Below are 22,039 nucleotides of genomic sequence, written 5' to 3'. Positions count from 1 at the left end.
ACAGAAGTTCTGTCGTGTCCAGAAAACACTACTTTGTTTCAGTCCTTCCTGACCTCTGGCTCTTAGAGTTTTTCTACAACCTCTACTGCAATAGTCTCTAAGCTATTGGATGGGGCTGTGATATAGATGATCCATTTGTGTTTGAGGACCCCCAAAGTCACTCATTCTTTGTACTTTGTCCATTTTTTTCTATGCTAGCCACTAGCCACTGCACAAGAGATTTTTTTTATGAGATCTGAGAACTGCACAAACCTATGGGTAGAAAGACATGAATTTAGAGAGTTGTTTGATACTATGTCCATTAAGTGAAATGGTGGTAGTAGGTTCACCCCTGTGACCTCTGACTCCCCAACTGTGGTATTCTTGGCCAAACTTACAGTACCAGGGGTGTGTTTCTCCTGTAGTGAGGCTTTAATTCCAATCAGAAAGCAGTTGGTCTCCTCATAATATTTGTTCTGATATTGTACCACATGCGTTTCTTTCCATACCCAGCGTTAATGGAGTTCATGGAGTTCACAGCTGGATAAAGTTATTGATGGCATTTTTTCCTCCAGTGATCTGCATAGCATCTTGGTCAATAACAACTTTATCTCTCTAGGTCCCATGACTAATGAAGGTGGTGTCTTAAGCAGTAGTGTCCTACTGTCAACTTCCGTGGTAGGCATCTAACAGCAGAGAAAATAGCCTGTGTTGTTTTAGGGAGAGCGCTAGTACACCTTAGTGTGAGGAACTTCTTGAAGCTTCTGTGTTGGCTGCACTTTTCTGTGAATTCCCACACCCGAAATAGGCGCGCGCTTTCCCGAATCGAGCCCACGAGAATGGATGACTATCCTAAGGGTTGAAACACAAAGAGACCATGCTCATTCACCAAAGAGTAAATGGCAACTTTATTAAACACAAATAGGGTATATATACTAGGGGGCAAAGGGAAAATAGCCCCTTCCATCCATCCGGAACAGGGGAAGAGGAAGTCGGGTGTCCAGCATCCAAGGCCAGACAGCAGGTGCGGTGGTAGACATATAGGGCCTACAGCAGGATCCTTGCTTGCAGGTGGAATTACCATAACAAAAGAGGGCCAAGTTCTTTCTAAGCTAAACCCTCAGGCTGGTGCAAGAGCAGAGAAACCAGGAAGCCAGAGGTAAAACGGCCCTGCATAGCGCCAGAGGAAGAAACCTGGGTACCTACACTTCTGGGTTTTTTACTTTCTGAATCTTAATGAGCCCCCCCTTTTTTTTAGAATTTCCTGACCCGTTTTCTTTTCTTATTTTTTTTCTTTTTCTTTTTGGCTTCCTTCTTTATTGCCTTGTTCCTTCTCCATCTCACATTCTTCTACAGCTTATATATCCCAACATAATCCTTCAGACAGCGAAGGAGTGACAGGAAGGTTTCATCCCATTTCTCAAGTGAATGATTATAGGTAAAACTATGTTTTCCATCTCTCTTACATGACTAAAAACAGAGTCATTCAAATAATGCACATACAATATACCTAGATCATGAGCAAGCAAGAAGCATTTTGCTCTGTCAACTCTTCTGTCGGCAGGTTGCAAGTTGTGGTTACAAAGAAGGAATCAATTCCCTGGCTCTTAAAGAGCTGAGTTCCTCTATAAGATGGAATATTCTACCCCCCTTAAGAATATCTTGAGTGAATTAGTTTGTTTGAGGCAAGATCTCACTAAATAGCTTTATATGGTCTAAAGCTCACTGTGTAGTTCAGACTGACTTCAAAATCACATATATCCATCTGCCTCTACCTCCCAAGTGCTGCGATTAATGGTCTGTGCACCACACACAACCTAGAATATCCTAAGTCTTCACCAGCTTCCTTCCAAGATCAAATGTGTCATCTTGGAGGAAATTTCTATGCAAGATATCTCTATATTCATTTGTGTAACAAATATATTGCTAAACTCTACTCCAGTGTCCATCATGTGTTCAGAAAATAATAAAGCATTTATCATGTCCACAGGGCAAGGGTTTAGCAGGTATACACAAAGTCTACAATTCCAAACTGTTTCCATGCTCATAGCCAAGAAACAGAATAATCAAAAACTAATAGCTGTAAGATGAGTGTATTAGGATTATTTGTTTTATAAATCTATGATGACATCAAGGACACAGGCAAGAGGTTAAAGCATCTTTGTCATGGTCTTGCTTGTGGATGTGGAAGCCCTTCTTAGAGACATTTGAGGAGCAGGACTACTGCAGTGAACCACACGCTTATGCAGAGAAAGGTTTATCTGTCAGAGAGGGGCACAAAGGGAGAGAGACCAGGAGGAGTTGATGTGTGTGGAGGCTATCAGGGAGCAGAAAGCAAGGTAAAAACATAGACAAGACAGCTGCTGATTAGGTTGAAGAAATTGTGTGAGACCATACTGCCTAAGGCCTGGGGTCTTTTATAGTATAGACAGGGAACTTTGATTCATGGGTTTAAAAGCTCAGGTAGAGAAGTGATAGACTAGGAAGACCAGAAACCGATCTCTCACAAGGAAGCCTAATGGCCCGGAAAATAGGGAGGTGCCAAAGGCTTTAACCTAAGAGGTGTTCATCTACTGCGTATTCTTAAAATTCCACAAAATCAGGCATCTAAGCTGGGCAGTGGTGTGCACGCCTTTAATTCCAGCACTCAGAAGACAAAGGCAGGCAGAACTCTATGAGTTTCAGGCTAGCCTGGCTCCAGGACAAAGGCAAGTTCCAGGACAAAAGACAGTCAGAGCTACACAGAGAAAGCCTTTCTCAAGGGGAAAAAATCATGCATGTAACTAAATCCTACAATTGCTTTTTGCTTTTAAGTCTTGCCCACCCATTCATGAATCCAGCTTTAAGGTAGCTCTCCTGTGTTTCTCTTTCTCATAGGAGATGGTTGTGGGCAGAGAACAGGGAAATTTAATAGTCTGAATATGTCATTTGTTCCTTTTATTCCTTTTCTAAATCCAAATGCATCATATTTTTATAGATAAGCGAGTTAATAGTAGAAGTTATAAAAACTTATATAACCTCTGCCAATAGTAGTTACTGCTATTACCTAGGTGTATACAATATATTGACCATTCCTAAATAGTTTCAAGGAATGGTACCACAGTATACATATTGCTTTTCACCATTTTTCATTCATCAATACATGTTTTATTAATGAACAAAAATTTATCTACATTATTTTTAAGACTAAGGTTCATGAGTAGTGAACATTATTATAATTTGTTAAAGATGTTTCCAACATTTGCCATATTTCAGTAAAAATTTTGTTACACACCAAAATTTAATATAAAATTTTGTGCCAATTTTTAATATAAAATTATACCATAAAATTTTAACCAGCTACATATATACTGACACAATTAATAATAAACAACTTTCTTGGGCTAATTTTTAAGAACATAAAATGTTAAAAATGTTGTGTGAAATTTTATGCTTATATTTATTATTTTTTGAGACATTGAGAACCTACAAATTCTTATTTTCACTTTAGTTTAAAAATTCTGCTTGAAGAAATAGGTTATGTGGACACATCCAATATTAATTCTATCTTGTATTTAAATGTTTGCCAACTTAGCAGTAAAATATGCATTTTCTTAAGATTTGTATTTTCTTTTTACATTTGAAGTTAGCCTTTCTTACCTGGGTAATGGCCATTTATTTTCTTTTTTCTTGATTCTGATTGTGATTCCTACTTGCTTTTCTGCTGAAATCTGCTCTTTTCTTATTGATTACTTTATATTCTTTATATATTATCAATAAATACCATAATATATTTATTGACAATATATTATGAATATATTCCCAGTTTGATGTCTTCTTATTTGAAGTGAGTTTTTAAAGCAGGAAATTTTTAGTGTTTATGTAAATTTTCATGATAGTGTCTTTAATGGCCAATTTAGAATTATTTCTTCCTAGCATTAACTATGACTTAACCTTTATTTTATCACTTTTTACAGCTTCACCTCTTACTTACTTTTCAATATCTAAAATAAATAACTATAATAGGGATTTTATTTAATTGCTTACAGAAAGCAAGACAAATGATTTAATATGACCCTTAAAAATGTCAGCATTGGGTAATATGTAATGCACATGTGTATGTTTATTATTTATATACATGAGATATATGCATATATGAGAGAGAGAGAGTTTATTTACTTTGATTTTGTCTATATACATGAGAGGATATATAAAAATATAGTTTCTTCAAAAAGAATGTAGAAACTAAACTTGAGAAAAGGAGAAATGAATGAATGCAAATAAAAAGTATAGCTTTACTATTGGCAAATAAGAAAAGTAAGCATTAAAATCAAAATACCAGCCCAGATCATAGGCAAAAACATTGCTGACAAGCACGGCAAGGAGGAAACAACACATGTTATTTTGAGTAAACTTTTGTTGTTAGGATATATTCATGGATTCCAGGAGCTGCATACGGTTTCTCCTTGAAAGGGTCAGGATGTTTGGACTTAAGAAACCTCACTGAAAATACTGTAAGACTTTTACACAGTAGATCTGCAGCAGGAGTACACGGTAGAGAACATGGTGAAGCCCAAAGCAAATGTGACTTCCTTCGATGCCTATGAATAATAAAGCTAGGCTTGAGATGAGGCTAATATGCATCCATTTTTTTTTTATTTTTTGTCTTTCAAGACATTGTTCCTCTGTGTAACCCTGGCTGTCTTTGGAACTATATAGAGCAGGCTAGCCACAAATTCAAATCTGCCTTCCTCTGCCTCCCAAGGTGTGTGCCAACAAACACAGCTTCACATCCATTTTTGGAAAGTCGTATAGGCAATGTTGGTTGAAAAATGAGCTCTATCCTTTCATAATTTGGTATTTTATACATAGATGATCTTGAAAAACATGAAACTTTAAAACTGCTCTAAGATGTTTCTATCCCCCTTCCTTGCGTCAGGTTTTGACACATTGATTGTATAATGCAGCGACAGTCATTTCTAAGTACTGAGTAAGCCCTAGTTGCTGTCACTGTATAATTTTATCCACCCATCAATGATTCTAGGTACTCAGCAGTAGCTATCACTTGTTATCAGTGAAAAATACAGCAAAGAGATTAGCATGTTAGGTGGCAGCAGCAGGGATATATATGTCCAAGCATCCAAACTCCCTATTAAACTGTTTCTTCAAGAAAGTATTATTGGACATATGAAGACAGAATGATAAGGTGTATCTGCCTAGAAACAATATAACAACTATAGCCTCTAAAGCACTTTCTATCTTGGATTCCTCTTTTACATAGTGTCAATTCTGATGCATAACACAGTGGTACACATTTCTGGAGCCCAAAGATTCACATCCTAGCTTCACTGTTAACTCACCCAAGGAAAATGCCTTCCCTATTCCCAGTGTTCTCTTACAAAAATAAAGGTAATGAACTACCTAATGTTGTTTTCAGGCATTAAAGGGTAATGCAAAAATGTCAACAGCATGTTTTAAGAAGAACACAATACACAAAGCCTTTATAATTTTAACATTATAATTTTTGTATACTTAGATATAAATTATAAAACAAATGAAATATTGCTGAATGCCCATACTATAGGCCAATTACTTTATATAAATATCATGTAATATACTGTTCTACTCATATGCTTTTTTTCTCGTCCTTAGTTTGGTGTGCTGTTGAATTGTTGAGCATCCCATTAAACACAAACATTTTTCTGCTAAATGATCCCCTACTCTGACAGTTAGCAAACTAATGGCCTTGGTTCAAATGCAACCATGTATTTTTTCTATCAACAATACACAGGTTTTTTTTTAATTGGCATGAAGTGGTTTTCAACCATACAAGTTTATTAACAAAAAAACTAATACACAAATAGTTACCCATGATGTTAATGTGATGGGAATGGATTTATGAAGAACTGTAGGCATATGATCCAAGAGAAAAAGAGATGTGATTACTATCTGAATAAGTGAATCTAACACATGAACATGTTAGTCATGACTGACTCCTTTAGGTACAACTCCGGAAACAAAGATCTCAGATGCAGGGCACTGAAGCTGCACAAGACACGACTCCCAAGCACACCCATGCTGTTTCTCTTTCCACTCAGGATCTACGAGACCGCCTGTGGGACATCTGTGATGCCAGAAAGGAGGAGGCAGAGCAGGAGAGGCTTGATATCATTAACGAGAGTTGGCTACAGGACTCTGTCGGAATAATAATGAATCACTTCTTTTCCCTGATGCAGGTAGGAGCAGCCAGACACAGTGACACAGACTCCCTTTGCAGCCTTATTCCTCATGGAACAACTCCTTCGGGAATGTCAGAGGTTTGCTCAAGGACAATTTTGCTTCTAACACCCTGTGTTGTATGATTGTCTGCTTGGTAATGCATTCTGGCTCACCAAGAATATTAGCTAACAAAATTGTTTTTCTCTCAGTCAAGCAACCACACAGACAGTACAACGCTAGCAGCTACTTACCATTTCTGCTTCGCTATGCATGTTCTGCGAGATTGCAGGGACTCTGTCTGCAACTGGGATGTTTAGTTTACCAGACTAATACTTAAGACTGGCCCAAGAAAGCTACCCTGTCGTAATTTCAGGGATATATTGCAACCATGGGAACCACTGCTGTGACCATAAGAAAAAGTACAGACCAGCCTTTAGTTCCTCAAAACAAAGGGCCTATAGATAGGTTTTGAGAGATCAAGGGTGGAGGCAGGATGAGGGGTGAGATCAGCTGTCTTTGTTTTACAATGTCTAAGCTTTAAATTATATGTATATCTGTGAGTGTAGCTTTGGACATCTGAACATTGCCTGTGTAGACAACAAGAAGAAAACTTTGGATCCCACAGAGTGGGGGGTTTTGGTAACTGTGAACCACATGATGTAGATGCTGGGAACTATTGCCCTCTAAAAGAGTGGTACACTCTCCTAATCCTGAGCTACCTCTTCAGCCCCATTTGTGTTCATTAACTGAACTTCCTCCTATATTCATTATAGAAGATAAGTTTACAACTGGGGACATCCACACACCTTGAAATGCTATCTTCCTTGAGAAAGAACTGTACTTCAGACATGGTTTTCAGATCTTGAGGAAGGCATTCCTAGGGTACAAAACTGATAAAAGGCCTGTCTTAAAATGTATATTTCAAAAATACAGAGAAAGCCATTTACAGAGGACCAGTTTCCTAAAGTACTAATGGAGGCCAGGGGCTGAGACTGTGGGAGAAGCCCTGTCTAAAATTATTCATGCTTGAAGAACTATCGAATCCATCTGGATCAAGCTATCCTAAATTTTTTGTTGACAAAAGAACAGTCAAGAGGGAAAATGGATGGGGACTACTTCTCATCTATAATTGATTAACTTAGAAGGTATTTTTGGGGATGATAAAATACCTCCGCTTATATCTATGACTTCGATAAAGTAAGAGTTCAGCAAATCTCCTTTCAACAATGACCCATCCATTCTGGTAGTTCCAGCACTCAAAGGGGCAGTCCCTGCTCCAAAGGTATTTCTGAAAAGTCAACAGAAACCCGAATAACAGGAAGCCTCAGGAATTATAGCAGCCCCACCTCACTATTTCCCTTTCTATGGTTTCAATTACCTTTACTTGACCACAGGTGTGTGTGTGGGGGGGGGTTGTTTGGCTTTTCTGTTAAAATATAACTCACCAACTGATGTTCCCATCAATTTGATAGATGAATTGATTTTTTACTGTCTTTGACCTTCTGAAACTTCTTCCACATTGAAACATGGTTTATGGCAACTTAAATTCATGGTGTACCCTCACTATCCACTCTCACCTGGCTAAGAATAAACTGTCTCTCATATTCTGTAGCTCAAAATGGTGCTTTGTGTCAGCAATGATGAGATAAATCTTTTGATGTTCCATTTTGTACCAGTTTATTCTCTTTCATCTGACTTGAAATGAAAAAAAATCCCTTTTTAATTGCATCAACGCTGTATATTCTCTATTTCCATTATTTGCTATCCAGGTTATCAGTTCTTCTACTCTGTCTTCAAAATGTTTTTGTTCAAGTAGCTCTTATATTGGAGTCTAATACTGACATGATGTCAAAAGATTCACTTCATGTTGTTTTTGTGACATGGCTATTGTAGTCATCTTATATCCATACCAAAAAATAAAATATAGCACAACAGATTCTTTAAGAAAATCTATGTTCATATCACTTATATTATAGTAGTTGTTATCGTATTCTATTAGTATTTCTCAGTGTATCTGATTCAGACTTTCTCAAATAGATATGAATCCATAGAAACAAAGGCATTAGTCAGGTATTAAATAAAGGACTTGAAGTGTATCCCCTATGAATGAAGAAGAATTATATTATCTCTAAGTGGGAGGTTTAAAGAAATCAGGATATCAGAACAAGGAGAACTATGAAGGCACGCTACAAAGCTGGATTATGAAGATAAGATAGATTTAAATGAGTTGCAACCAGGGGACAATGCTGAGACATTGTTTGGCATATTATTAAGCATATTAAGGAGTACACTTAGCTCCATTAGGCATAGTTTACACAAAGGATTAAGTAAAGTACCCAACTAGCCTAAACTAGTTGAGCAGAAACTTGGGGAATCAGTCTGAACAAGTAGAGAGACGATATTATAAACAGGTTTTACCAAACACTTAATGAAAAAGTAACTATGATCCAAAAGTGAAGGCACAGCAGACTTTCAGGAGTCCCTCTCATGATTCGGAGCCATAAATAATAACTCCTGTGGAATAGGTAAGACTCTAACAGTTCATTAATCTATAGATTTGAGGTTCTTATCGTGAGACATTGAGCCATTGCCCACATCAGACAAAATAAAACAGGACAACAGAGTACAGGCTGGGCACAACTGCCAGAAATTTCCAGCAGAACTCTAGTGAACGATCACAACAGCATTATGCTGGGGGTGCTGCTGTCATCCTCGTTTTGTCATTAAGGAAACTGAAGGAAGCTGGTGGGGAGCCACTGTCCTCTAGTTGCATCTAGTAAGTGAAAGAAGGAGCCGGAATTGCAACTGACCATGGCTGCAGAGTCAGTACGCCTTCTGGAACACTACTATGTCAACGACATTGTCCAAGTTGTTCGGCTTCACAGGTAGAGCACTGCTTAGCACACCCCGTAAAACCCAAAGGTGGACATGCTCAAGAGTAGCTTTCATCTCAGCACATGGAGAAAGACGTGATGATGGGAATATCCATCCAATACTAGACAGTTGAGGCAGCTCGTATTTTGTCCAAGACACTCAAAATCAGGAGCCTTAATGTTGGTCAAGGACAAAAAGTAACAAGTCTGGAGAAAACCTTCCGTTGCATGTTCTGTCTCACCACAAACAGCTAGATAATTGCTTCCCAAAATGGGTTCCCTGGAAAATTGCCTTCCAAACTGATCCAGAAAATGGTGTCATTACATGAGTGACTTTGGAAAGTGCTACATAAAGCAACCTATCTGCCCCACCACCACCCCGGGAGATTGACAAGTCTGCTGACATAGTTAGGAACTAAGATGTTCCATGAGTAAAGAAATCATTTTGCTGCATTAACGTTGAATTTCTAAACCAGATTGACCTTGGAAAGTTTTTACTCATTCATTCCAACAAGATATCCATGCACAGCCTTTGCAACAAGCTGCCCACAAGGTAAAGTTTAGAAAAGCTTTGCTAAGCTGGCCCTGGCTTCACAAACCTGTAAGTCACGTCTACCCAAGAGGCTGAGGGAGGAGGCAGACAAGGTCAGCGCCTCCAGGCAACTGGGAGTTTGTGGTTAGTCTCAGAAATGTAATAAAATCCCGCCTCAAAAATAAATAAATCAGAAGACTGGGGACATGGGCCAACCTTGAGGTAAAAGTACTTATTTAGAATGCTGAAGGTGCTAGGTTCAACGCAGAGTGCCACACAAAAGGAATAGCAAAGCCTGAAACTCCAGTGACAAAGAAGTCACAGAACAGAGGGTTATTTACTCGTTATAAGTGTGAGAGGAATCACGATTAGTTTTCTTAGAGGAAAATTCTGAATATGATGTCTTTTCCTATTCAAATCTGCTTATATTTGAATCAAGTTATTCCCTTTAAAAATGAGTCAATATTTTATACAAAACAATTACTGTAATAATGTAAGTCTTGGGGAAAGATCCTGATACAGTTTTGAATCCGACTCTGTCAATTATGTTCTCCCAAACCCAGTGATTAAAGAAGAGTTCAGTGCTCTAAGCTAAAGAAGAAATATTTTTCAGGTTTCTTACCCTATTTGCCCAAAACTATAGTTTACTGATTCAATGGTTAATAGCTTTTTGTAACCACTCCCCCACACTGTTCTTCATTTTTCCAAAGTTAATTGTCAATATTCAGTATGTACCTAGTACGTTTATATTTGTATCTTATTCATTATAAGCGTGATATTGTGTGAGTTTCCATGAATATAGTTTAGTCAAACAATTTTCCCTGCAGTTTTACCAAACTGAAACATGACACCAATAATTTTCTTTAAACTATGGAATTATTCTGTGTATGGATATTTTAACTCAATGATAAAAAAATCATAGATTTCCTGGCCATTTCAAAGTACTGTGCTCAAATGTGAAACATCCTATAATTTAAAATAATATATAAATGTTAATTTATTTTATAATATAGACTCAAAGTAAGGAGCTGAATTTTCTCTTGTTTGAGTCCTTTAGCTAGAAGAGTTTAATACTGTAAAAACTGGAAAAAATCTGTCTAATCATTTTCTCCATAAAAAAACCTCATTGCATTGTTTATTTTTTATTACACACTACTATGCAAAAAACAGCATCCCTTCATTGTCAACTGTGGATATGGTACTGTAAATCTATTTCTTGATACATCAGAAACATTTTTCCTTCTTCTTTATTCTTCTCTCATACAAAAATCCAGACTGCAGCCTCCCCTCCTCACATTCACCCCCTCTATTCCCTCTCACTACCTCCCTTCTCCCCAGATTCACTGCTCCTTCTGTTTCCCTTTAGAAAAGAGCAGTCCCCCCACCAAGTGATAGGGAATCCCTTTATTCATGCCCTTAAGCTACACTCAGCAAAGGTGGGGATGGATGGGATGGGATGTGGGGGGACAGGACTTTATTACTTAGGTTGCTTTTGTTCTTTTAGAAATGAGAGAGCAAGAAAAAAATCCTCTCTTCAATTAACTAGATATTATTTATTACCTTTGCATTAAAGGCCCATAATTTATGGCTTCAGATACCTGCTTACACAACCCCACCAACAAAGGAAAGTCTGGGGGTAATACATACCTCACCAAAGGGAAGAGCATACATACCGTATGATTTAAAAGGGAGAGAATCAGTTGATTTTCCATGATCTACATCTGTAGCTTTAAAACTGTTTAGGGCCTCACAGCACACAGGCCCTGTGCATTTGTGCCACAAGGGCAAACCCGCACTGACAGGGAGACCGCACATGTGCACAATTATTAATTGTTTCACAGCCAACTCCTTTGAATTGCTCTTCTTCCTTCAAGGTCTCTCCCAGCAACTCCAGCAGAGGAGTCGAGCAGAGAGGTCTAGAGAAGTTGTGAGTTATGTCTATCCTGTTCACATTAAGCAAGACAGGAAACTGTACAGAGAGAATTATTGTTTCACTTTGTGTTCTTGTTTGTCTTGTTTCCACAAATAGTTTGAATTGTACCAGAGGAAAAGAACCTAGTGTTGGTTTCATTCTGTTCTTGTACTTATACCGTCTATGATACCCCAAGGCAACTGAATTATTTCTAGGACAAAGAAGCTACTTCAGTGATTGATTGAAGAATTTCTAGTAGTAATCATCCAAAGCTATATAACTGTCATCTGGTTAAATGGCATTGCCCTCAGTAAACAGAATACAAAGTCATTTGCCTTCTTAAATAATTATGAAACTTTAGTGACAGAAATAAACAAGGCTCTTTCTTCATTTCTAGTGAATTACTTTCAACCAACATGTTTTAAAATTTTTATTTACATTATGCATACATATCACAGAAAAACATGCAGATCAATGTGTTCTTAGTTGGGTATTGATATCTACTTTCTGTATTAAAGGCAGAAGTGAACCGTTTCCAAGACACCAAAAGACTACTCCAAGATTATTACAGAGCAATGGAATCCAAAATCCCACTAGAAGACAGTAAGAAATTTACTCGGGTCCCATTGGTTCAGCTCGATAGTAAAGACATTTCAGAAAACCAACTTAGGTAAGGCAGACCATTGTTTTACACTGTAATTACTTTGAACATACAGAATTGTGGTTTTTAAATTATGAATCCTGCTCCTATTAGGGGAAACACCAAATTGTTCCGAAAAGCTGAACTTTTTTTTCTAACTTTGATGTCAGAAAATTAACTTGGCATGATGGATTATTTATGTTATTACTGGTGAATATTTACTCATTTGGTTGGAGAGATAATGTGCTTTCTATTTTGTTTTCAGCGGGATTCTGCTGTGGATATTAGATAGTATGTCACTTCTGTATTCAGAAATACATTCAGCTCCAAAGACCTCTGGTGCTGAATTAGGAACTTAGAAGAACCAGATCATGTTGTGGTGTGTATATGTGGTGGGGAATGTGTGTGTGTGTGTGTGTGTGTGTGTGTGTGTGTGTGTGTGTGTATTTAAGAGAGAATAAGAGAATGGAGAGAGAGAAATTATGTAAATTAAAATGGAAAGGATTGTCATTCTTCTTTTACAGGTGAGGAAATTGAGAAATAGTAAAAGTCAAATAGTATATGATCATGACCCCACAAGAATAAAAGATATTAACAATCCAACATCAGATTGTTGCCAACAGAAACAGGAACTTAGTAGTGAAATAACGACAAATTACATTTTTAGCTAAATAAATTGCCTGCAATAAAAAAACGTAGTAATTTTTTATAGATATAATAGGTGAGTTTGGAGGAGGAAGGACAATATCTCAGACTCTGCAAAGTTGTAAGTGATGGAGAGGATGTCATCCTGAAAGGGTGAGTCAAGGAAATGGTAGTGATCACCATGGTGTGGTTTCCAGTCATTACACCCTAAGATCTAGTTTTACTTAATTTTATACAACTTAAGATGAAACACTTGAAAACAAAATTCAAAATCATTTAGGAGGAAGTGTATTATTTGAAAATAAGTTTGAAATTTGGGGAAACTTAAAGTATTATTTCCTGGTCATCCTTAAGCAAAACATGAAAAAAGAGAAAAATTTTGACATGAAGTGGAAGTACAAGCAGAAGCTAGATTTACAAAATCATGTGCAGAAATTGAATGCTGTGCTTAAATCTCCAGGCACGTGAGCTGTGCATTTTATATTTAAAGGAAGCCTCTTTGCCTAGACGTTTGCTCAGTCAATATAGGTGTAAGAGTTGCATGAACAAAACATAGCATAATGAATATATTTTCAAACCAGATTGGTCTAGTTTAAATCCCGAGTCTGTCCCTTACTAACTGTATGAACTGTATATAAGTGGGTTAGGATAACTCACGACATCTCAATGTAAGCCTCAAGTTCCATTCTTACAAAAGCAAGGTTGTTGTGAAAATTACAGGAAATAGGATCTGCAAAATAGATGGAATTATGTCTGGAAATGAAAACATCTAAAATCCAGTCCTCAAATACTTATGAAAGAGTGGCTCTTTTGTTATATATTTTGGAGAATATATATAATAGTTTACTCTTGCTTATATGCAATATTTTAGTTGTGAGTAGTTCATGTCCCTACTTTGTTTGTTTATCCCTCCCTTGTTCCAAAAATAATTTGATATGGCATTGCTACATAGGCTATGTGATGATCCAGTGTCCACTTTTGCACTCTTACGGTCTTTCATCTGGAGTTATATTTACACCAGGCCATAGATACACAAGAATGCACAAAAGGGTGAGCAGGCACCCTCTTCCTGTCCCAAATAGAAGAAAAACATTGAAGAAACTGCTAAGAAAACATTGAAATTAGAACAATAATGAACACCAGAGGCAATAGGAACCATCAGCATCACCAGAAGACACCAAGTTTCAGTGTCTAGGGTGGCAGTGCATTCTGTTCTTGGCACATAATAGCAAACCAGGCATAATGGGGAAGCTATTCATTTTGGTTAGTACAATAAGGCCACAGAAGAACAGACAGTTCTAAGTTTTTACAGAACAGCTTTGTACCAATCTCAACCTTAATGCTGTGGCAAAACTGCTGAGACAATCAGTCAGTCAACACACCAACCAGCTCACCAACCAATTAACCACAGTCAATAACATATAGAAAAAAAAACAAGCACAGTGTTCAGCAATTTTACATACTTTTTCTACTTCATTCTTTCCAACAACCCTATAGTAATATTAATGGTAGCCGTGCATTCTCAAAATAATAGTTGTATTAGTTGATAAACAATTATTCATGGTAAAGCGAGGCTCAGAAATTCAAGTAGCATACCCAATTTTATATTTCGCAATAGTGACAGAACTACCTATAGTACAGGAACTTTTCTTCCCAGTAAGTGAATTCTAAGGTCATTTTCATCAATAACTACCTGTAGTTTTAATATGGAGCTATTATGTATTCACCTTTGTTTTCATTTTCATGTCCTCTTTCTGCTTGTATTGATTCAATTTGTTTGTAGACAATTTCACATACTTGTAGTTCTGATTAGCATCATGTTCCACCTCTCTATCTCCTTCACACAATAGTTACTCTTCCCTCCTCCCAGTGAGTACAGAGACTCATGCCTACACAAGATGCCTAGAATAAATGAGCACTCAACCCAAACATGCCATTTATACCACACCATCTAAGGCTAAGGGAATACGACAGAAGGACTGAGTGGAAAGAATGTACAAGGCATTTTTGCCAGAGACACAAGAGAGAAAATATCTCAGTGACAGAGGGAGAGGCTGGAAGAAAATCACCATTAGAATATATATATATAAGAAGTTGTTGCATGCCAAACTCCACAGGAGCTGCAGCTGCCTGTACTGAGCCTGAACAAGACTGGGCCTCTTGTTTATAACATCTTATCTTTTTGCTGGACTGCTGGCAACTGAGGAACTCTGGTGGAGGGACAGTCATTGTCTTCAGCTCTGTGACACACAGTAGGCCTCCAGACTCTAGTGGCTATTTCCAAACCTGTGGCAATACAGATAGACAATCCTGGTTAAAACTAGTGGGTCCTTTTCTAAATAATGCCGTGACTGCTGTCCTGCAAAGCAAAGTCTTGTGCTGTTTGAAATGTCTAGAGATGGTCACACACATACTTCACATAAACTTAGTAGAACTTGAAAGGCTTTGATTTAGCATTAATTGGTTATTAAGATACAATTTAATGTGTGAGTGTATTCTCAATGCAATGTTTTAATAGTTATGATAGATTATCAGAATTCCAAGTACTGTCATACTGATTGTTCTACTACTGTGAGGCTATTCTATGACCAAAGCAACTCTTATCAAAGAAAGCATCTAATTGAACATTTGATTACACTTTTAGAGGGTTATTTCATGATCATACTGGTAGGAAGCACACAGATCTGACACTGGAGCAGTAGCTGGGAAATTTACACCCTGATCTGCAGGAAGCAGGCAGAGAGAGAAACACTGGGCCTGGCATGGGTTTTTGAAACCTCAGAGCCCACCTCCAGTGACACACCTCTTCCACCAAAGCCATACCTACTAAAACAACCCAGGCCACAACTCCCAATTCTTCCCCAAACACTTCACCAACTGAGGATTAAGCATTCAAATATCTGAACCTATGGGGGCATTCTCATTCAACTCCCCCCCCCACACACACACATTGTGAAAATCCAAGTGTTAAGTTCAAGAAATCTCAGGTGATGCTTCCAAACAAGAATAAGCTAGTTGTTTTCTGGAGTCCACAATTATCTTTCTAAATCCCTGTTCCAGACCCAAGTTCCCTGATTCTATAAAAACAAGTGCTATCTATTCCTGTTGTTGATCCTGAATCTATTGTTAAATTTCAAACAGGTTATTTTTGGAGTTACTCTTTTCCAATCCCTTCTCCAACCTTAAGATGACAAATTTTTGTCACCAGAGGATGATGATCCCAATTACAATAAACATTCTACCCTAGATCTTCCTTCATGCTTGAACTAACCTCCGAGATCCTAAGACCAATGATAGTACATTCTCAGAAATTTTTCTAAAATCTCCAGTTGGGGAAGGAGTACTGTTAAGAGAAAGTGGAACATGAGCTTCACTCTTGTGTTTGGCCACCGCACTTGACAAGGAGAAACCCCCACTATCCACAAGTAAGAAAGGGGAGGGCTTCTGAAGCTTCTTCACCTTGGTAACACACAAGCATCATCACCTCTGTTTAACAACCCCAGGCAGATTTGTGTTAGTCGCATTATCATGTCAGGATGTCCAGGTGATACTGACAATCTTGAATAAGTTCCATTAGGTTTACTTTTCCCATATTCATTTACCCTCATGAGAAGCATGTGCCCTGGAAATATGACACAAAAAAGGACATTTGGGGGGGGAGTCTTTCTTCATAATCACTGTTATATAGTCCACCTCTTTTAATTTTTGAGAATTAAATCTGAAAAATGACTTGTTACTTGCTGTCAGTTTTCTATTATTAGTGAGATTTTGTAGACCATATAAATGTGATTAATTCAGCATTTTCCAATCATAGACTTTCAAAATAATTCTTCTAGGAAAACTTTGGAAACTTGAATTAAAGAAATACAACAAAAAAAAGGCACAAACTAACACTGTCACAAAAATAGAACTCTGTTAAATGAAACCCTTATGTTTCTTTGGTTTGCTTTTCTTTCCCCAAAGAATTCCTCTAGTTCCTCGAATATCCGTTTCTCCAGAAAATGTTACCATCAAACCAAAATTGAAAGCGTTACTGAAGGGCAAGATCGATCCCTCATTAGAAGGTTTGGAATCTAACTTTGAGGTAGATGAGAAGATAGTATTGGACACCTGGCAGCAGGCTTCCTTAGCCATCTCCCACATGGTAAGCAGTACCCGTGGTTGCATTTCCTGTCTGCTACTCTACTATTTAAGTGGCATGGTTGGTAACATGATACAAGTGCAACATTTATATGATAATCACAATCATACTATAAAAAGGCACGGCTTTCAGAAATTATCATTATTAAAGGGACTTCTCAAGAAATAAGATGTTAAGAGATAATAGTCAACAAGTCTTTAAAATCATGAAAGAAGTGAGACAATACTTAGATTCATTTCAGGTCTGGCCTACGTTGCAAATGAAGAAGCTTAAATGTCAAGAGAATGTTAAGGAGGAAGTCAACGGGCAGATCAAGCAATATAAGAGAGTGTGATGGTGCTGACAAGGCTATGTGCAACCATGTGCTGGCCCACTTTGTCATCTGACAATGACATCCAGCATGGTCAGGTTTTCTATTTCCTAGAAAAACCAAAACTGTAATAATTTTTGTTGCTTGAAATGTTTTTGTTTTGTTTTGTTTTGTTTTTATTATGTGATACTACTGGTTTTAGTTTTAATGAGTGAAATATAATTCTTGGAAGTACTTTACAAAGTCATGAAACACAAAGTCCAAATAGCCTGTTGACTTTCCAACTTCAACCTATCTGCTTATTATTTTCTCTAAATCACAATAGGATAAGGATGACTATCCTTTCACAATGGACAAGTAAAGTCTAGAGAGGTGGACAGCTTACTGCATGATTTCTGCTCTACCCACTTGGCTTTTATTCTCTTTTTGTGCTAAGCATTCTTTGATTTCACTAAAGTACACTATCTAATCAGAAAACAGTATCAACCTTCCCAAAGGTCTTATGAAAGTCGTGGAACTGGAGCTTCGTTATAATCTCATTTTCCTTGACTTCCCTTGGGATCCTTTATGTCTGACCTTACCCTGAAACAACAAGCTCTTTTTTCTCACCCATCTTTCTTTTGCTCTCTTTATCTCTTCGTCTGCCACAGAATGATTTCGAAATCTTCTCTTGTCATATTTGTTTTCAAGAAATTTTAAATGTCGTTACCCACATCAAAAAAAAATCATGACATGTAATTGCATGGCTTTACAGGAACACTAAAGTATTGCTCATGACACCAGTACAGAGAGGAGTGTGAAGGTATGAAGCTGCTACGTCTCATCATCACCTTCCAAACCTTAGCTCGCTTCAGTGAACCACTGTCGGGCTCCATCCTTGATGGGTTCGTACGCTCCACGGTAGAGGCATGTGGTTTAGAAATATTAGGCAGAAAAGTAGAAATACAGAAGAAATAAACAGAGACACAGAATAGAGTTGGGGTGGCAACTCAATGAATACTGAATCTGCCCATATTTTATTTTCCTTAGCTTTATATACCCCAATCCAAAGAGGAGGAGGAAGACAAAAGACCTCTTCACTAAAGTGCAAGGAACAAACAAAGTAATCACCTTCTCAAATACCCAGAGCATCAAGTAACCACACCCTAGATCAAAATACCCTGCCAGTAGCCACACCCCGGGTCAAACCTCCTAACAATAACCTTCAAGAAGCAAGAATAGGCCTTTAGTCGAAGTGGAAGGACTCCACATCTGTGGCCTCCAACAAACCACTGTCTTGCCTTTTCATTCAATTCTTTTCCGATCCAAGTCTGTAACTTAACAGCTTATTGTACTTGTGCTTGTCTTTGAGTTTTAAGAAAATGGACCTTTTACATGTTTGTGTGTGTGTGTGTGTTCATTTTTATAAAATTATTCATTAGCGTAATCTCATATTGTTGCTACTGGCCCACACTTGAGTTTGCATTTTGATGCCATTGGAAACAGCTACTTTGAACATTCTTACATATCTCTTAGTACCAATGAGTGTACAGAACCCCCTTAGACCTGGGAATACATGCTATCTTCTACACATCACTGCTTTCCTCTGTGTGTGTGTTTGCGTGTATTATTGCTTAATATGCATATACCTTCTTGGTCATATGTAAGCATTATACAATTTAACTTCCTTGTCATAGAGTATATATTTATGTTTCAAATAAGTATAAAATTATAAATATATACCATTATTTAAATATTTCTTTTTATCCTCATTACATTTATTTTCTCTTTGAATTATTAAGAGCTGTGCTGAAACTACACATTATGAGAATAAACCTATTTCTTTCTATTTACAACTTGCTGATACTTGCCTTTTGTATATATGAGACTATGAAACCGGGCATATGGAAAAATTGAGATGAAAAATTTTTTTCTAGTGAATTGAACATCTTATTTGGGAATAATCTTTACTTACAATTAACTTTTTTAGAAAATTATACTTTGAGGTTACTTATATACATTTGTCTTTTAGTATCTCTATTTTAAAAGTCTCACAGTTTCATCCACTTGTTAGTTTTTACTCTTCATAAGTTGTGATATAATTCACTCAATTACTATTCTCTTGGTGGCCCTGCTGGGATCCTTTAGTAAGTTATTAACCACATTCATTATTTAGTCACTCCAGATGCTATTGCTAGACTAATTCTAAGTGAATTATTTCCCATTATTTTTAAACAAAAATAAGGAAAATTAAATATTGAAGGTATTTAATACAAAGGGAGATCAAATATTCCCTTAATTCTCAAATAACCAGTAAAAGCACTTATCAAGATATTAGATATAGATCCTAAATATATCAACAATCATTTTATATTTTTAAAAAGATACAGATAAAATAATTATCATAGATGGTTTAAACAAACAAATGAACAAAGGGCTAGCAAGATGACTCGGAGGGAAGAGGTGCTCACTGCCAAGCCTGCGAGCTGGAGTTTGATCCTTTGAACTTACATGGTAGAAGCAAGAATTGACCCTATACACCGTCTTCTGATTTATACACACATTATGGTACACACATTTGCATGCCCACACATATAAACACAAAAGCAAGCAAACAAATGAAAATATTTTAATGTAATGTTTTTATATCTTTATACAATGAACTTCAGCATTCCTGTTACCCAGTCCCCTACTTCATCCCCACTCCCTCTCCTAGAGCCAGCCTTCTTCTCAAGGGGCCTCCCTCCTATCCTCGTATCTTCCTCTTGTTTGTGGTCCAATAAAAGTTTCGTCTGAGTTATTGCCTGCATGTGGGTGAGCGGCTATGAGGTGGAACAAGGGCTCCTTATCTGTGGCTACCACAGTGAAGAAGGTGACACCCTTCTGCAACAAGCTTCATGGACCTCTCCCTCACCCATAATGCAATGCTGATTGGCTCAATCCTGGACAAGTGCTGAGTAATTAACCACAACTGCAAGGAGTTCATGCATGCAATGCTTTGGTCATGTTCAGCAGATACCATTTTTATTGCACATCTTCAGTTCTTCTGCTCGTTCTGCCTCCTCATCTGTCATGTTTTCTGAGTCTTAGAGAGGGATGCTACTTAGAAAAATTACTGATGCCAAAGGAGCATGATATGGTCATCCCCAGTGACTATACAGAATCTGAAACCTTGGCCGAGAGTCCAAGACACTCAGCCCTCTTGTGTCTTACCCTCACTAACTCATCAACTTTATAACTGGCTGGATCAGGTTTGCTCATTTTTTCCCGTGTCGATGTACTGCCACGCATAGTGTTCTTCTCCTTTCTAAAATATGTACCTTCTACTTGTACTTGGTTAGATTCTTGAAAGTTTTATTTGGTTTTTTTTGTTGATTTGTTTGATTTTTTTTCCCTGAAGCTCGGGCCTTTTATAATCCTAAATTTTTCCTATCTTTGTTGTTTCTAATGTTCCTCCAGTGATTTGACTCATAGTATTCATCGTGTGTGTGTGTGTGTGTGTGTGTGTGTGTGTGTGTGTGTGTGATTTGTGTGCATGTTTATGTATATAAATATGGGTATGTGCCTGTTACAGTGCCGGGGTAGTGGTCAGAGGACAACTTCAACCATGTTTCTCCACACTTTCCACTATCTCTGGAACAGAATTGCTTTGTTATTTTCTCTTGCCTCTTACACAGGCTAACTATCTCATGCTCTTTAGGGGAGTCTCATGCTTCCACCTCTGATCTTGCTGCAGTAAGACTACAGAGGGCCAACACTATAGCCAGCTTCACATCAGCTCTTGAGATTCAAACTCAGGTCTTCACCCTTGCTTAGCCAGCACTCTATCCACTAAGCCATCCCTACTTTGTAGCTTTTCTCTTGCTAGTGTTTTCCTGAATTATTAACTTGGTTCTGCTACTTTTCATATACCTTCATCTAGGACAACGCCCACACCTAACATCATCCTGAATTAACAGTATGGTCCTGAGAAACTGCTGCAGCTGCTGCCATGCTCAAAACACTAAAGTCAATAAAAAGATGATGATGAAAATAATGATTACCACAAAAACCACAAGCACCGAGTCCCGGAAAGTGGGAAACAGGTGCAGATAGATTTCTAGGAAGATCGTGAATTGTTTGTCTTGTTAATTAAAGTTCAAAACCATAATGGGCAGGTCATACATAGTCCATTCAAAGGACCTGTGAAAATACTGCCTTCTTAGAGAAATGTACGTATGGCTAGAGTGTTAGTTACATGTCACAGTTTAATATGGATGGTCTGTTTTGTTGTTTGGAAAACCTGTTACCTTCTCTCAGTCTTCGACTTCTTCTTTATAATGTGAGAAAAACTGTCAAATGATTGAAAGAAATTCAGGGAAGTACTGTGTACGAAATGTGTTAGAAACTATAAATATAGTTCATTTGCTAAAAGGTTACTTAAAATTGTACATTTTTCTTTTGTATTTTGGAATGTCTCATAGCAAGCACAGGAAAAATAATCACTTATACGAATATATACAACAATATATGAATCCACATTTTTTGTTGCAATAAACTTCTATAAATCTAATATTACACAATTAAAAGCAGACAAAAAAAAGATAGTCATGAGTTTAGCACCCAGACCCTTAGATGACTAAACCATGCCTTGTTAGAAAACAAACATTTAAGGGAACTTTGAGTTCCAACTGAGACAGGTGTGATCAGAAAATGGATGTAGCAAACAGCTCCAGATGAGATTGGTGCAATTGGAACAAACTGCAGTTTAATTCAGGCTTTTTCCAAGGGGCAATTTTACCAAAAGCTATTCATTTAGTATGCTATGTTAATTTTTAGCAAAACTTTCTA

At 37.4% G+C, this 22,039-nt stretch overlaps 1 protein-coding gene across 3 annotated transcripts in view; it reads left to right on the top strand.

Annotated features, from left to right (window-relative positions):
* The window catches only part of Spef2 (sperm flagellar and cilia associated 2), a 157,091-nt gene that overhangs the window by 96,928 nt on the left and 38,124 nt on the right, over positions 1–22,039 (top strand). For all 3 annotated transcript variants that reach the window (XM_048429290.3, XM_085676648.2, XM_087896945.1), the window contains 3 exons: positions 6,057–6,194; positions 12,013–12,164; positions 16,743–16,923. In XM_048429290.3, coding sequence (XP_048285247.3) covers positions 6,057–6,194; positions 12,013–12,164; positions 16,743–16,923 — 471 coding nt within the window. The remainder of the gene's footprint in view (positions 1–6,056; positions 6,195–12,012; positions 12,165–16,742; positions 16,924–22,039) is intronic.

Source organism: Myodes glareolus, chromosome 15, assembly GCF_982192425.1.
Source record: "Myodes glareolus chromosome 15, mMyoGla1.1, whole genome shotgun sequence".
Lineage (NCBI taxonomy): Eukaryota > Metazoa > Chordata > Mammalia > Rodentia > Cricetidae > Myodes > Myodes glareolus.
This window is presented reverse-complemented; position numbering and strand designations above follow the sequence as displayed.